Here is a 16,787-nt window from a genome sequence, read left to right as displayed (position 1 = left end):
ATGACTTTCCATTTGTTTAGATGCTGTTTTGAGCTTTTAATAATAATCTATAGTTATATTCATCTAGAACTTGTGTTTTATTTTTAAATTTATTGATAACTATGTTAAGGTTTCTATTGTAAGTGAGAGGATTTTTTCATTGGTAGAATTTTTGAAATATACAATCAGGTCATTAGCAAAAAGAAGAGTTTTACCTCTTTTATGTTATGTCAGTCATTTCTTTCTTCTTTTTTTGTTTTTGTACTTAGATCAACTAAGACTAGTCAAAGTCAATATTAAGTAATAATGATTATAGTAGGCCTCTCAGTCAGTTTCTGATTGTAAATGAAATCGTTTTAGTGTTTTGCTATTTTTTGAAAAATAATATTTATCATAATTAATTTTCTTTTATTGCTGTTTTACTTAGGGTTGTTATTAGGAATTCTGCTGAATTTTATTAAATTTTTTTCAGCACCTATTGGTATAATTATGTTTTTTGCCTACAGCGCTTTGTTGATGTCTCCATTTTATGTTGATAAATTTCTTAATATTTTCAAATATTCTTACATTTCTGAAATAAACCCAATAGAGTCCATCTATATTATCTTTTTGATAAACTTATATATCTATGAGCTTGTGCTTTATTTAGAATTTTTGCATCTATATATTTAGCAATGAAATGTATCTATTGTTTGGTTTTCTTTCATATCAGATTTGACTACTAAAGTTATGCCAGTGAGCTTCTTTCTTTTTTTCTTTGGCCTATGTGAGTTAAAATCATTCCCTATGTTCTTGGAAGATAAGAAACACCTCAACACACATACATGAGTCTTAACCACACCTACCATATGGAAATTTCTAAGAGAGAGATCTAGTATTCTGTGCCATTACTAGCACCTCAAGTGATTCTTATTATTAGAGATGATTGGGGACATGTCTTTTAAAACCTTAAATAAAGATTAGGGTAAAACTCAACTGTGTGTGCCTCTGACAACTGTGTATGGCCTTTTTGATATTGAGTTTTTAAGTGCCTTTCTAATTCTTCTATGATAATTATCTATTTGAATTTGTTCTTCTTTTTTGGGTTATTTGTATTTTGCTAAAAAATTATCATGAAATCTTATGCCATAGATTTGTTTGCTGAATTTTCTTATAATACTTTAAATTAATCCTGTATCCCTGGCTTTGTTTCCTTTCTCATTCCAATGAGAAAGTCTCATTTTTGCCCTTGTTCTCTTTTATCTTTAATTGAGTTTACAATGAGTTTTGAATCTTTAAAAAAAGAAAAAGGCAAAACCACAACGATGGCTATTGAATGCTTTTACCCATCTGATAAATGTTTTCATTGTCTGTATTATTGATTTTGATTTGATTTTTGTATTTTTATTATTTATTTGTTTCTTCTTTTCTTTTTTCAAAAGACAATACTTGGTTCCTCTTTTTCTTTATATTTTTAATTGAATAATGAAAGCATTTAAGGCTAGAAATTTATCCCTGAGTAATAAACACTTCCTTATGTCCCAAAGGTTGTATTTTATAATTTTTATAACAAAGTATTGTGTCTAATAGGGACTTTAGAGAAGGCTTTTAGAGAAGCTTTCAGACTTTACTCTTAACAATTTATTGTTTACTGTGTTGATTCAGAGTGTATGACAAAAGAAGATTTTATTCTGAATATAAATCAGGAATTCAGATGAACTCTTTCTGGAATTTCAGATGAACTCTTTCTGCAGTTTGTTGAATTTTCATTTCATTTTCATAAGTGACACTCCTGCAGCTTTAAACATTCAATATGTCTGCTTAAGTTTACCAAGATTTCTTGGGTTATCAGATCTCTACTAAGAACTTAAGCTAAAAAACAAAAACAAAAAAAATTCTTTTTCTCAAAAAATTTAGAAAATTTAATCAGCAATATATGAAGTGTAGAAATGCTAATAGAAGTGAAAGTTTATAAAAATTATTCAAATTGTATGCTATGAAATTATTGAATCTAATGATTTTGTAGCCGCTTTTAAGGCACTGTTGACTTCCTTCTAAAATGGAAGGCTATCAGCAATAACTTTAGTTCCACGATCCATCTGATGGCCAAAAGCAGTATTTGTAAAGATTTACGTGCTTTTGGCATATTCTCCAAATAGGGAACTTCTGTTGTTGGCAGCTCTGACAGGAGTCTCTCAGTCTTGACTTCTCTTTGAAAGCTTTTAGGTCCATCTTGAGTTTCCTTGCTTCAGGCTTACAGGAGGTGGGGATTGGGGGGATATTTTCAAGACCTTTCCCCTAGCGGATGAAGTGTGATCTTTACTAACTGGGTGAAGTTGGAGAAGAAGCAGAATAAATTGATTTTATTTTGGTTTGAAATTAGGGCCCTGCCTTACAAGGGAGGTTTAGATAAATCCAGTGCCATCTTTGTCCATCAAGATCATAGAGATCTTCACTAATCCATCTCCCCAAAGCTAACTCTGTAACCCAGAGATGTTCCAGATAGTTATCTGATATAATAAGAATACACAGATTCAAATAGAATGCAAATTATTTAGTTCAGAACTATCTTATTTAATAAGGACTTCTTGAAAGAGAGATTTTGTTTTGTATAATCTATGTAAGGATGGAAAATATAGAATAATGATATGACAGGTTGGCCACTCTAACTTAAGAAATGAGAAATAAAAATTGCTATGAAAGGAACTTTCTTAGACTTAACAGACAAACCAGACAGGTGATTACCACTGTGCCCAGCTAACTTTTTTAAACAAAATTTGTAGAGATGGGTCTCACTGTGTTGCCCAGGCTAGTTTTGAAGCTGGCCTTAAGTGATCCTCTTGCCTCAGCCTCCCAAGTAGCTGAAATTACAGGCATGAGTCACTGCGCCTGGTGATATTTTTAATACTAGAGAAATAAGTGTATTTATAATGGCTTCAACTCTGGGACAGGAATTCCCTGACTCAGAAAGCACGAGTTTCAGCCATGTTCAAGGTGATTTGTGGCCTCTGCCCAAAAATGGCAGATAAGCTAGGGACACATTCCAAGGAGACTTCACATGCCACCCTATTCTAGATATAGTCTCATTCTTATGCTCTAATTCTGATGTCCCAGGCATTATAAATGACCACTTAAGTCTTTTGCTCTTATTAGTCAGCTTAACCCTAATTCTACCCCATCGCTACCCTTTCCTGGGCATGACCCAGATGCATCTTCTAGACACATCTTTCCCCCTGCCAAAATTCAGTTTCAAATCTGGACCTTCCCCTTCCACTGCATCACTTCCCCTCCCTCAACCCTCCCTAACCTGGTCTTTACCCCTTTCACAGCTTGTGCCTATGGAGACAAGCTGTTCCAAGCACTCAGTGTCCTGCCTCTTAGAAGCAGAGCCAATTTATTTGGGATTCATGGAATAAAGAAAAAAGCGACAGTCATTCTTTTCCTCAATCCTTGGTCATAAGATCAGTGTTGCTAGTGGTAGAAGATCCTTTTGAACTGTGGCCAGGCTGTGTTGGATGCTTGGTTAGGGATAAACAGGAGCAGTTAGTAGGAGCTCAGGGCATCCTCCTAACTGGAAGATGTACAACAAGCAAGGAGTGCCTGCCTGTGACCAGAGGTTGGGCCTCTTCATAGTACTCTTCCTTGTCTTTTGTATTCAGAGTTGATCTGCTTATTACACATTCACTTTTCCAGAGTTGGCTATCTTAGAAGCAAGGATTCATTTTTAATTGGTTTGTTTACTTCGAAGTCCCACTCATTAGAGGCAGTGTTACACTTGTGTTTGGCTGAACTCCTTTCTGTTGCTTGGCTTAGTAACACTAACTTTTACTAACATTAAAATGAAACAAGTTTTGCAGCTAGCATTTACTGACAAATATAATTTATTTATTTCAAACTGTATATTCCAAATTTAAACATATTCAATGCTTACTGAACATCCAAACATATATCTTAGGATAAAGGAAAATATAACATCTGTTTCTGGAGCTGAAGCACAACCACTGCTAGATATTTTGGGAAGACTTTTAGTCCAGTTCAAGGTGATTCTCCTAGGATGTGGTGGCCCCCCATCTAAAAGCAGAGACTGTCCTAGTTTGGATTTGGCATAATTAAATCGCATGGGTATTTACTTCCTTTTTATCCCAGTATTGATTTTTTATGCTACCTTATTGGCTTTCTTGGATATGTTCTTTGTCAATAGCTGCTTCTAATCTATTTTGATAGTAAAAGACAACTTTTAATATCAAGATAAGTGGCATGATTCTGATATCCTCTAAGCACAGCATGCTCCCTTCACAGTTTACTGCAGCACAATTCAGTGACTCTCCAATGCAGAGTCTTCTTATCTGACTTTCTCTCCCACTCTGTCTCATTGATGTTGACAGGACCCCCAGTGTATGTGTCCCTTTAAATGCTCTCAGCGTTTACAGTTCACGTGTGCATTTGTGATTCAGCACAATCCTAAGTAATGATGAGCAAATCAGAATCAGATAATCTCTAAAATAACATCAATTGGAAAACTCTGAAACCGTTAAATCATATGATTTCCTAAGTCATTTCACTGCCATAGTTTTAAAATAAATGATTGGTAGTTTGATGATTCACAGTAGCTTGATGATTCAATGAGTGGTTTGTCTCAATTAGAGACAATTTTTACCATATAATGAGAATTTCTGTGGGGGTTTTTTGCACAGTCATATGTCTTGAGTCTAAGATGAAAATGCCTTTTTTCTGCTTTAATTGTACTTTCATTTCTTATGATAGTCTAAAATCACATGCTAGCATGTTTTCTTCAGATTATCAGTTATATCTTTGGTTATAATCCAATAATATTTGTGAAAGAAGTTAAATACTTTAAAGCATCACACAAAGTATTAAATTTCCATGAAATACTTCATTTTTAAAAATTGGTTTTGGTCAGAATGGAAAGGGTATGTATATCCCATTTGGTTAGTCATTTGTAATAATTTTAAAATAATAATTTGATACCTAGTTATTTTTTTCATTCTAAAAACATCAAATAAGTTATAATTCCAGATTGCCATGATTTGGCCAACATTGATGACAAACTAAACGAGAGGACCAAGGAGGTAGTTGGCAAAATAAAAATAATTCTGTGCTAGAGAGTCAAAACCCCTGGGCTAAAGTCCTTGACACTGCTTATTTCTAGTTGTGCATCAAATAACTAAACTTTCTGGTCTAAGCTTATTTACCAGTAAAAGGAGGGAAAAGGGATAATTAATTTACAGGTCACTTCCAACTCTATGTTTCCATGACTAAAATTGAGGGGCATTTAATTTCCTTCTAGTCTTTGCAGATTTTACATGCCATTTTATAGCTTAAAGTATCTGCAGAATTGAAACTAAGAATAGTGAACATATTAATATCTCATGTACTAACAGCTGCAAATGCTGATTGCAGAGCATCTTCTTCTGTCCCATCAGTTCTTATCTGCCTAGCATGTGAGTTGCAGTAATACCCTATCCTGGGTCCCCTGCTCCCCAACCTCCCTTCTTCTCAGCCTACCTCCAACTCACCCTGCCTCCCTGTCCATTCTCAACAAGAGCATTAGTACCTTGGCTCTCCAAGGATTAGACTGGATGGTGCCACATCCACTGGGGATGGGACACTTTGTCCTGGTCCGTGATGATTCCCACCTCCTTTGAGGTCTGGTCATTGCCCTCTCTCACCTGGGTATCAATTAGGCATTAGGTATAGGTTGAGGCCCTAAGAAAGGACTTAGCACATGTTGCCAAAACAACTCTGTGCACCAAACTCAGTCTACCCTGCATGGACTGTAGCTTCTAGTCCCAAAACAAAATCACAGAAAAGGAAATCATGTATTTCCCAACCACAGGGCTCTGCCACTTAGAGAAGTTAATTGGCTTTTGGAAAAAAACAACTTGGCTTAGTGAGATCTTTTTGTTCTCATAAAATCTAATCTCTAGCTCAGGATGCAAAGTTTGACGTCAAAAGAAGGGGACATTTAGATTTTTAAAAAAATTCTGAGAAAGATAAGTAGAAACAATGAGGCACAGATTAAGAGTCTTATAGATGTAAAACAAATAGGAGACATTATGTTTTGAAAGTGAAGGAAATTGTACTGTCACTTGACTGAAACCAAATAAAACAGTTTGACAAGCATTTATTGGTACTACCTGTGTACCAGGACCTGTGCTAAAAATTAGAGATATGAATTAGTTACAGTCTCTGTCCTCAATAAGTTTATAAGCTGATAGAAGAAATATACACCAGGCATCATTTAAATAAAATGTAGTCAACTCTGGAAACATGAAGTCTGGGGTGGAAAAAAGAACACCCCAGAATGAGAAAAAAGAAGAGCATACGCCAGAACGGAGACATGAAAAATAACCAAATAACGTGCGATGCTTAGGAACCTATGAGGAGTTTGGCTGGCTGAAATATGTCAAAGAAAACTAGCTGGAAATGGCAATGGACAGGCAGTTAGGACAAGAAGATGCAGCACCTTCCTTCTCATGCCTTGGTAGGAAGCTGGAGCTTTATTACTAGGGTAATAGGGGCCACTGAAAGATTTTAACTGAGACATAGGATAATGTGATTTGCCTGTTAGAAAAGTCACTCTGACACCCATGTGGAAGATGGATTGGTGAGTGGCAAGACCAGAGGCAAGGAGACTGGCCAAGAAGAGGATCATGCCAGGGGCAAACTGTGTGCTAATCATGCTTTGGAGTCTAGGTATGACCATCACCTTGATGGATAAATACGCAACTAAGTGCAGGCAGTTCACCTGGTAGTTGTTTTAATATCCAAAGAAGGTATGCTTGTGCTTAGAAAGGACAATTTACAGTTGCTTTTATTTAAATAATTCAATATATATACTAGTGATTTTGAAACCATGCATCTATATCTAGATTTTTTCTTAAGCTTAAAAATTCTGCTCACTCATCATTTTATTCAATTTGTGAATCCAACAGTTTTTGTATAAGAATATAAAAAAACCTTTTGGTTAGTTGTTCTTTGTTCATTTAACTCATAAATATAACTTTATATTGCCCTAAAGAAACATAACTAAATTTTCTTTAACACTCGAACTTATATAAAGGTTTAGTACATCTCAGTCTTTCAAACACTCCAAATGAAGGACAGAGAAGGTTTATAAAGACTGATAAGTGCTTTCTAAATTTTCTGATAATTTACCAAATATTATGCACTTAAACTTAGTGTATAAGAAATTCTAATAATTCAAAATTATTAATTATCAATATAGTAAATCAAGTTATCTTTTACATTTGAATGCAATTTGCAATCAAAATATGTTCTGCTTTTCAAATTAAAGCTATAAGTGTAATATCAAGTATTTAAATTTAAGTCACAAGACTAATTGTCAGATGATTTACTATGTCATTAATATGATCTTTACTATGGCTCACATTTTTTTTTAACAGTTTTAGATATTTAAGAGTAAACACATTGATTATTCCAAGATTACATATCTTATTCATAAATCTAACAAAAAAGCATTCATTTGCTAGGGCTGCTGTAACAAACTACCTCCCACTTGGTAGCTTAAACCACAGAAATTTATTGTTGACAGCACAAGAGGCTGAAAGTCTGAGATTAGGATGTGAACAGGGTTTGCTTCTCCCAAGCGTTATGAGGAAGAATCTGCTCGATGCTCTGTTCCTAGTTTCTGGTGGTTCCCCAGTAATCATTGGTATTCTTGTATTGAAGATTCTTGTATTGCATTGGTATTCTTGTATTGCACCCCATCTCCACCTAAATTTGTCTTCACCTTGTGTTCTCCTTGTGTGTGTCTGTCTTTTCATGTGTTCTTTTAGACACCAGTATAGTAGATTAAGAGTCCACCCTACTCCGATATGACCTCATCCTAACTATTTACATTTGCGGTGACCTTATTTCCAAATAAGACCTCATTCTGAGTACTGGGGCTTAGGACTTCAACATATGAATCTGAGCGGGGCACAATTCAACCCACAACAGATACTATAAATTTCATTTACTTCAGTACCTCTATTCTTATTTTTATATTTTCCTAGGATTATGAGCTGACACTAAAAGTTCAGGACCATTCTTTGGGGACAAAGAATTTTGAGACTTTGTCCAGAATCTAGATCCTGCATTTCTCTGGGACAAGGTTTCTCAACCTCAGTACTATTTACATTTGGGTCCAGTAATTCTTGTGGGGTTTCTCCTGTGCAGTGTAGGATGTTTAGCAGCGCCCTTGACCTCTTCTCCGTAGATGCCAGTAGCACTCCAACCCCATTTGTAACAACCAATAATGTCTCCAAACATTGCTAATGTCCCGTGATGGCGGAGTTGTTACTCCTTCTCCCACAGTTGAGAACCACTGTTTTAAGGTCATTTAATCCAAGCCATAGATCTGGATCTATTCTCATCAGATCCAGATGGAGAAGCCCAAGCTGTACCTTTCAGCTGATATTTAGTTGTGTTGCCTGGTGTATCATACATTTCTCTGGGCATATTTCAGGTGTTACTCCTACTCAATTTTCATTATAACCTCTCTGAACAATTTTTCTGCAGGTTTGGATAGGCAGGATTTGTAGATGCAACTCTATATACAGCCAAGTCTCTTCACTGTTTTACTGGATTCAACCAATCCCTTATACTTTATGATGGAATTCTGCATCATTTTGTTATACAATTCCAAGTTCATAGGCCAGTTTTATACTCATTATGTTGGTAACATCCTTATCTAGGATAAAAAACACATTTAACAACTTTGATTTAAGTTCAGAGTACCTGTGCGGGTTTGTCTGCATAGGTAAACGCGTGTCATGGGGCTTTGTTGTACAGATTATGTCATCGCCCAGGTATTAAGCCTAGTACCCAGTATTTATCCCCTCCCTCCTACCCTGTGCCAGGCCTCCTACCCTCCACCCTCCAATAGGTCCCAGTGTGTGTGGTTCCCTTCTGTGTGTTCATGCATTCTTATCATTTAGCTCTCACATGTAAGTGAAAACCTGCAGTTATTGGTTTTCTGTTCCTTCATTATTTTGCTAAGGATAGCAAAGTCCATCCATGTTCCTGCAGAGGACATGATCCTATTCCTTTTTTATGGCTACATAGTATTCCATAGTGTATATATACCACATTTTCTTTATCCAATGTATTTTTTATGGGCATTTAGGTTGATTCCATGTCTTTGCTATTGTGAATAGTGCTGCAATGAACAGTTGAGTGTATGTCTTTATAATAGAACAATTTATATTTCTTTTGATATCTATACCCAGTAATGGAATTTCTGGATCAAATAGTATTTCTGTCTTTTGGTCTTTGAGGAATTACCACACTGTATTCTACTATGGTTGAAATAATTCAGACTTCCATCAACAGTGTAGAAGTGTTCCTTTTTCTCCATGACCTCACCAGCATCTGTTATTTTTTGACTTTTTAATAATAGCTATCCTGATTGGTGTGAGATGGTATCTCATTGTGGTTTTGATTTGCGTTTCTCTAATGGTCAGTGACATTGAGCTTTTTAAAATATGATTGTTAGCTGTACGTATGTCTTCTTTTGAGAAGTGTCTGTTTATATCCTTTGCCCACTTTTAAATTGTTCAGAGAGGTTATAATGAAAATTGAGTAGGAGTAACACCTAAAATATGCCCAGGGAAATGTATGATACACCAGGTAACACAACTAAATATCAGCTGAAAGGTACTTTTTAATAGGTGGTTGTTGTTTTTTTTCCTAAGGCCTATGGTTTCCTCAAGAAATATATAGCACAATGTCAGATGCTGTATGAATTTTTCCACCTGAAAGCCATGAAAGCCCATACTGGTTGCTTCATTGCAAGTTATAAATATTACAAATGGTAATTCCTTAACAGAATTTTCTTAGAAAAATTATTTACATCTAGTCAATCAGCGTATGTATTGTTCCACTTCCGAGATACACCTTACATCCATTTACTTTTTTCCATCTCTACCATTTACTGTTATATCCAAGCCACTGTCATCTGTCACCTAGACCACTGCAGTAGCCTCCTGAGTTTTCCATCTTGCCCCAATCCAGTCAGTTTCACAGGATAACCAGACTCATCCGTTTAAAATATAAAAGATAATTTTGCTTCCCGCTCTGAAATCTCTGATAGCTTTCTGTGGCAATTAGCACAAAATCAAATCAAACTTTTTTTTTTTTTTTTTTTTTTGCAACTGAGTCTCACTTTGTTGCTGGGCTGGAGTGCAGTGATGCAATCTCGGCTCACTGCAGCCCCCGCCTCCCGGGTTCAAGAGATTCTCCTGCCTCAGCCTCCTGAGTAGCTGGGATTACAGGCACATACCACCATGCTCTGCTAATTTTTGTATTTTTAGTACAAAAATTTAGTAATTTAGTAAATTTAGTACAAAAATTTAAAAAATTTAAATTTAGTTAAAAATTTACTACATTGGCCAGGCTGGTCTCAAACTCCTGACCTCAAGTGATCTGCCCACCTTTACCTTCCAAAGTGCTGGGATTGTAGGTGTGAGCCACAATGCCCAGCTCTAAGCTCTTTCTGTTAGCCCAGGGAACCTCGGTGGTCTTGCCCAGGCTTACCTCTCTGAGTTCTTACTGTACTGTTCCTCCTCATCCTCACCCCTCTCCAGCCCTTGTGGGTCTTCCTTTCCTCTAGGAAGGCCTTTGCTTTTGTTGTCCTCTGCCTAGAATAGTCTGATTCAAGTTCATATCTGGCGCCTTCCTGTCATTCAGGCCTCACCTTCCCCATTGCTTCCTCTGAGGGCACCTTTCCCTGACCTCGTGACTGAAAAAGCCTGCTCATCCTTTCCCAGGAACTTTCCGCTTTATTAAATAAGCACTTCTTAGCTCTATTTTCTTCATAAACCCTTGTAATGTTTTTCTGAACATATCATGTTTATTTATTTGCTTAATTTCTTACGGTCTGCCTCCTCACGGCCTGAACACCCCAAGGAAACCAGAATCTTCAGTCTGTCTGCTGCTGAATTACCTGTGACTAGAACAGTGCCTGCCATCAAATATGTGTTTATTAAATCAATAAATAAATATCCCACATATATATTAATTCAACAAATATATTTGTTGTTTATATATTTATTAAATATATATTTATATGTATTATGTATGAGTAATTGCATATCCTTGAAGATGTTTTTTCACATCCAGCTTTTATCTTGACTTGGAATATGAGAGAGGATGGAATAATCACTTGGTTAAGTATAGAATCTGGGCTGGAATAGATGCAGCAACTTGTAAAAACAATAAAGAATTTTGTCTCTTTCCTGTACTTCACTGCACCGCGAACATAGTTGAAAAGCTAGGATTACCATAGACTCCTTGACATGTGTCTTCAGTGTCTCCAAAAAGAATCATATATGTGTGTATACATGTTTCTGAATGTAATTTGATGTACCTTATTTACGAATGTATATTAAAGAAGTAATAACTACTATAAACTCTATGCTGTCATCCAAACCTCTTATGTGGCCTGTCACAGTGGTTTACACTTGTAGTGCCAGAACTTTGAGAGGCCAATGTGGACAGATCGCTTGAGCCCAGGAGTTCAAGACCATCCTGGGCAACATGGCAAGACCCTCTCTCTAAAAATATATATATTAAAAAAAAATTAGCTGGGTATGGTGGCATGCAACTGTAGTCCCAACTACACAAGGGGCTTAGGTGGGAGGATCACTTGAGCCCAGGAGACAGAGGTTGCAGTGAGCTGAGACAGTGCCACTGCACTCTAGCCTGAGCAAGTGAGTCTTTGATTCAAAAAAAAAAAAAAAAAAAGTCTTATGCTTGTACATAAACCACACATATCCTTTGATTTGGGTGCTGGGATCTTTTGATTTTTCTTTCTTAACTCTCCTTTATTCACACATATAGCCTCACTTTTAAGATGGCCTCTAGAAAAATCCATACGCTAACAACCACGCTAAGTTCTGAAGTTAAATTCTACATGGATAGATTTATCTATTGAGAACAGATTCTCATTTTTATTTTTTATTCATATTTGCATTTATAAAATATTTTTAAGCACTTACTGGGTAACAGGCACTATGCTAACCTCTAAGGTTAAAATAATGAATAAGGCCAATCCTACTTGGATCTCAGTGTGGCATCATCATAGTCTGTGGATAGATATGATAGAGCCTGAGGGTTCTCTCCCATTCTGTTCCCAGCCATAGTCACTGCTTGGCTGTACTCAAGGGAAGAATGATGCTAATGTTTCTGTGGTGTGTTTCAGCAACTTGGAAGTATATACAGCATACTCACTGCAATCTTGAATATTGGCAACATTGAATTTTCTTCTGTGGCAACTGAACACCAGACTGACAAGAGCCACATTTCTAATCATACAGCCCTGGAGAACTGTAAGTTTTATTATCTTCTATTGAAAACTGAACTCTTTCAAAGTCTTATGACATACCATAAGTATCACATAAGGATCATTTCAAGCAGTTGTGCTAACATAGAATCCTTAAAAGAATACTCAGATTTAATTTTTGTAAAATTAAATTTTAGAAGTCCACTACTTAAAACATCTTCATGCCTACAAATTAACTAATTACTGTAGAAAATGTTTCTGAAGATTAGGCTTTTATGACTATTTGGGGAGCTATTTACATTTTGATATAAAAGCACATAGTAAACTGATCTGAAAAAGAATTATAAGTTATTGTCTTACAGATTTAGCATCTGTATCATTTTACAAGTAATAAAGGCCTGTATGTTTTCATACTAGATATATTTTACACCCATTCATCCTGGGTTGATTAATTTTGCAATCATTTTCTACATAAGAGAAGCACATCATGGTATTTGCTTCAAATCAAGTTTTTTCTTGATAGTAGAGTTTTATCAATCATTCCAGTAGTTTAATGTTTTCCATTAATATCTTCAAGAGCATAGCTTTTTTCTATTTAGTATTGCCTAGTATGCTGTTATTTTATTTTGTTTTATTTTATTTTATTTTATTTTGAGACAGAATCACGCTTTGTCACACAGGCTGGAGTGCAGTGGCACACTGTCAGCTCACTGCAACCTCCACCTCCCAGGTTCAAGTGATTCTCCTGCCTCAGACTCCTGAGTAGCTGGGACTATAGGCGCATACCACCATGCCCAGCTAATTTTTTGTATTTTTAGTGGAGTCAGGGTTTCACTGTGTTAGCCAGGATGGTCTCCATCTCCTGACCTTGTGATCCACCCGCCTTGGCTTTCCAAAGTGTTAGGATTACAGGCATGAGCCACCGTGCCCAGCATTTTATTTTTAATATTGGCACATGCTTTCATAATTCCATATTTGCTGTTTCATTCAAAATAACAAATGAAGAATCAGGCTGGGTGCAATGGCTCACACTTGTAATCCCAGGACTTTGGGAGACCAAGGCTGGTGGATCACCTGTGGTCAGGAGTTCAAGACCAACCTGGCCAATATGGGAAAACCTTGTGTCTACTAAAAATAGAAAAATTAGCCAAGCATGATAACATGCACCTGTAGTCTCAGCTACTTGAGAGGAGAGGCTGAGGCAAGAGAATCACTTGAACATGGAGGCAGAGGTTGCAGTGAGCCGAGATCTGTACTCCAGCCTGGGTAATGGAGCAAGATTTTGTCTCCAAAAAAAAAAATGGAGAATCATAATAAAAATTTGTATTTATATACTTTTTCTGATTTATACTTAAGAACAGGATGAGATGGGGTAGTTTTAGGAGGCTACATGCCACATTATCTTTGTCTGGACCTGTCCCCAAGATCCCTATAAAGTCTACCCCATGGTGTCTTTGGAACCAGCGTGGTAATACAGTAGCACAAGTGTCTGGAGTTGGCATGTAGTGACTGGCATGTGCCTGGAAACCTTGAGGAAACATGTTCGAATTTTCCATATATAAAAAATTTTAATTGACATGTATGATATTAATTTATCAGAAGTAGAAGAAATAACCTGACAACTCCATCAATAAGATTTAAATCTCACCATCTGATCATATTTAGAAGAGCTAGCAGCAGCCAATGGAATGAGTTGCAATTGAGAAAGGTTGTAGATAAGGGTATACCTAGAAACAACCAAACCAAAAAATGATTTTGATGAGTCAGAACCTATTTCTGCATAACAGAAAACAGTCCTATAGGTTATAAAAAGTTGATATGAATATGAATATCATTAAAATTAAATAAAATACTTTCTGGAAAACCACTCGTGGAAAGTAGAAATTTTATTAATTTACATTAAAATGATTTCTAATTAAAAGTTAGAAGGAATTATGTCCAAACCAAAGCTGCATTTCCATATGGTGTTACAGGTGCCTTGTTTCAATTAAGCAACAGTTCTGACCATTTTATCCCATAAATATCTCTCAAATCTGACCACTTCTCTTTACCACCATTGTCAGCATTCTCATCAAAAACAACATCACCTCTCACCTGAACTAAGAGACCTCCCAGTTGATCATTTCACATCAAGAATTGATTTTTTTCCAGGTCGTTCTCCACAATTCTTTCAGAAATCACATAACCTATGTATTAGTGGGTTCTCTCAGTCTCTCCCTTTCCCTTTCCATCTTCACCTCCACTTCCCTCTCTCTCTCCGTCTGCCCCTCCTCATCCTTCTCCTTTTATCTTCCTGCTTAAATTTCTTGTTTAGCTTCCCATTCTTTCTGGATAAAGACCATCAGGATTAGTGCTTTGTTTTAGAAAGTATTATACTTAGCAGTATATCCCCAGGTAAAATGCCTTGCATGCAGTAGACAGTAAATGTATGTCACATAAATAAACAATGTAGAAACAGAAATAAACATACAGATCAGTGGGCGACATTACTCAGAAACAGATCCAAGGTGTATTACCAAAAATGACATATACAAATCACTAGGGAATCAGTATTGTAGGGAACTGACTAGCCATTTGGGGGAGGAGGAATTTGAATCATTCTCATATACTGTATACCAGAATGAATTCCAAACATACATAAATTCAAATGCAAAAAAAATCATTAAAGAGACTGAAATGGATTTATATAATATTGAGGGGAGAAAGGACTTGAAGGAATTATGTGTAGAAAATGAAAAGCAGAAATGATTTTCTTTAAAAAAAAATGGGTATTTGACTACATAAAAATTAAAACTTTCATAGTGAAAAAAGAAAACATAAATAAAATTGCAGTACAATTTAGAAACTTAGAGAAAATATTTGCAACATATATAGCAAATCATTTCTTTAAGCTATGAAGAGGTTCATATAAGTTGATAGGAAAAGATGAACATATCAATGAAAATATTGCAATTTTCAAACTAAGAAGCAAATTATCAATAAAAATATGAAAGAATAAAGTACTCAGCTTCACTAGGAATCAATTACAAGTAAATAAAAAGCAAACATTTTCTCCTATCAAATTGACTATTTAAAAAAATTATAGTCTCTGGTGTCCATGAAATTGAATTGAAATTATTAGTGTTTTATTTGGCTGAGAGAAGTGTAATTGGTTCAGAGTTTTTGAATAGCAGTTAAATCGTATATATCAAAAAACTTTATTGAGTCCAGGAGTTCCAGACCAGCCTGAGCAATATGGCAAAACCTCATCTCTACCAAATAATAATAATAATAATAGTAATTAGCCAGGCAGGTTTTCACACACCTGTGGTCCCAGCTGTGTGGGAAGCTGAGGTGGGAGGATCTCTTAAGCCCAGGAGTTTGAGGCTGTAGTGAGCCATAATTGTGCTGCAGCATACTAGCCTGGGTGACAGAGCAAGACTTTCTCAAAAAAGAAAAAAAAAAAAAAAAACTTTTACATATTTACATATTTTTTAAAAATTGCTGAATTTAGGTAACCTATGTTAAGAAAATAGTAGAAAATATGAACACAGATTTATGCTTAAAATATTTATCCTGAACTTTTTTATTTTTATTTTTATTTTTATTTTTTGAGATGGAGTCTCACTCTGTCACCCAGGCTGGAGTGCAGTGGCACAGTCTGGTCTCACTGCAACCTCCACCTCCTAGGTTCAAGCAATTCTCCTGCCTCAGCCTCCCGAGTAGTTGGGACTACAGGTGCACACAACCATCCTGGCTAATTTTTGTATTTTTTTTAGTATAGACAGGGTTTTGCCATGTGAGCCAGGCTGATCTCAAACTCTTGACCTCAGGTAATCCACCAGCCTCGACCTCCCAAAGTGCTGGGATTACAAGTGTGAGCCACCACGCCTGGCCTATCCTGGCATGTTTTACAATTATGAACATATGGAAACAACCTAAACATCCAGTAATTTTTAAATTATTTATATATTATTATATTTGTCAGAATATTATGCAGCAAATCAAATCACATTTACAAACAATATTGAGCAAAATGGGAAATGCATAAGATGTTATATTAAATAAAATAGTTGTACAGACTAATGGTAGTAAACATGCCTCGAAGAAAGGAAATGCAGAATATTAACTTAGAAGGTAAAATTTCTGCAATGAGCCTGTAGTACTTCCACAGTATGAAAAAATATTTTAATATAGGAATTGACAATCTTACCCACATAACCAAGAAATGTCTTGTCACAAGTGCTAAAAGTAAATTTAAAATGTTCAAAATATTTTAAAAGGAGAATAACAGATTTGAAAAATTAGCTAATCTGTCATGTAATAGTTTTGGTTAAAGATGTTTATTATATTCAAAAACGAGTTCTGTGCACTGAGTTAAAGTATTATTAATTTTAAATTCCCCATGAAACATAATTAATATTAAATGCCAAATAAATGTTTGTCAAGCATCTAGTTTTAACAAAATTTAGTAATTGAAGTATGAAACTAAAAAGCAGAATGATATGTACATGAATGTCAAGTATAAGTACAAGTACATGAA

At 35.6% G+C, this 16,787-nt stretch overlaps 1 protein-coding gene across 8 annotated transcripts in view; it reads left to right on the top strand.

The window, feature by feature from the left end:
* The window catches only part of MYO3A (myosin IIIA), a 235,110-nt gene that overhangs the window by 131,677 nt on the left and 86,646 nt on the right, over positions 1-16,787 (top strand). For all 8 annotated transcript variants that reach the window (XR_012518908.1, XM_074404907.1, XM_074404908.1 and 5 more), the window contains one exon: positions 12,185-12,311. Coding sequence is in view for 7 of the 8 variants with exons in the window: in XM_074404907.1 (XP_074261008.1) it covers positions 12,185-12,311 (127 nt within the window). In the remaining variant the exon portion in view is untranslated. The remainder of the gene's footprint in view (positions 1-12,184; positions 12,312-16,787) is intronic.

This window comes from Saimiri boliviensis, chromosome 8 (assembly GCF_048565385.1).
Source record: "Saimiri boliviensis isolate mSaiBol1 chromosome 8, mSaiBol1.pri, whole genome shotgun sequence".
Taxonomy (NCBI): domain Eukaryota; kingdom Metazoa; phylum Chordata; class Mammalia; order Primates; family Cebidae; genus Saimiri; species Saimiri boliviensis.
The sequence above is the reverse complement of the archived record's forward strand: the minus strand, read 5'-3'. Positions and strand labels throughout refer to the sequence as shown.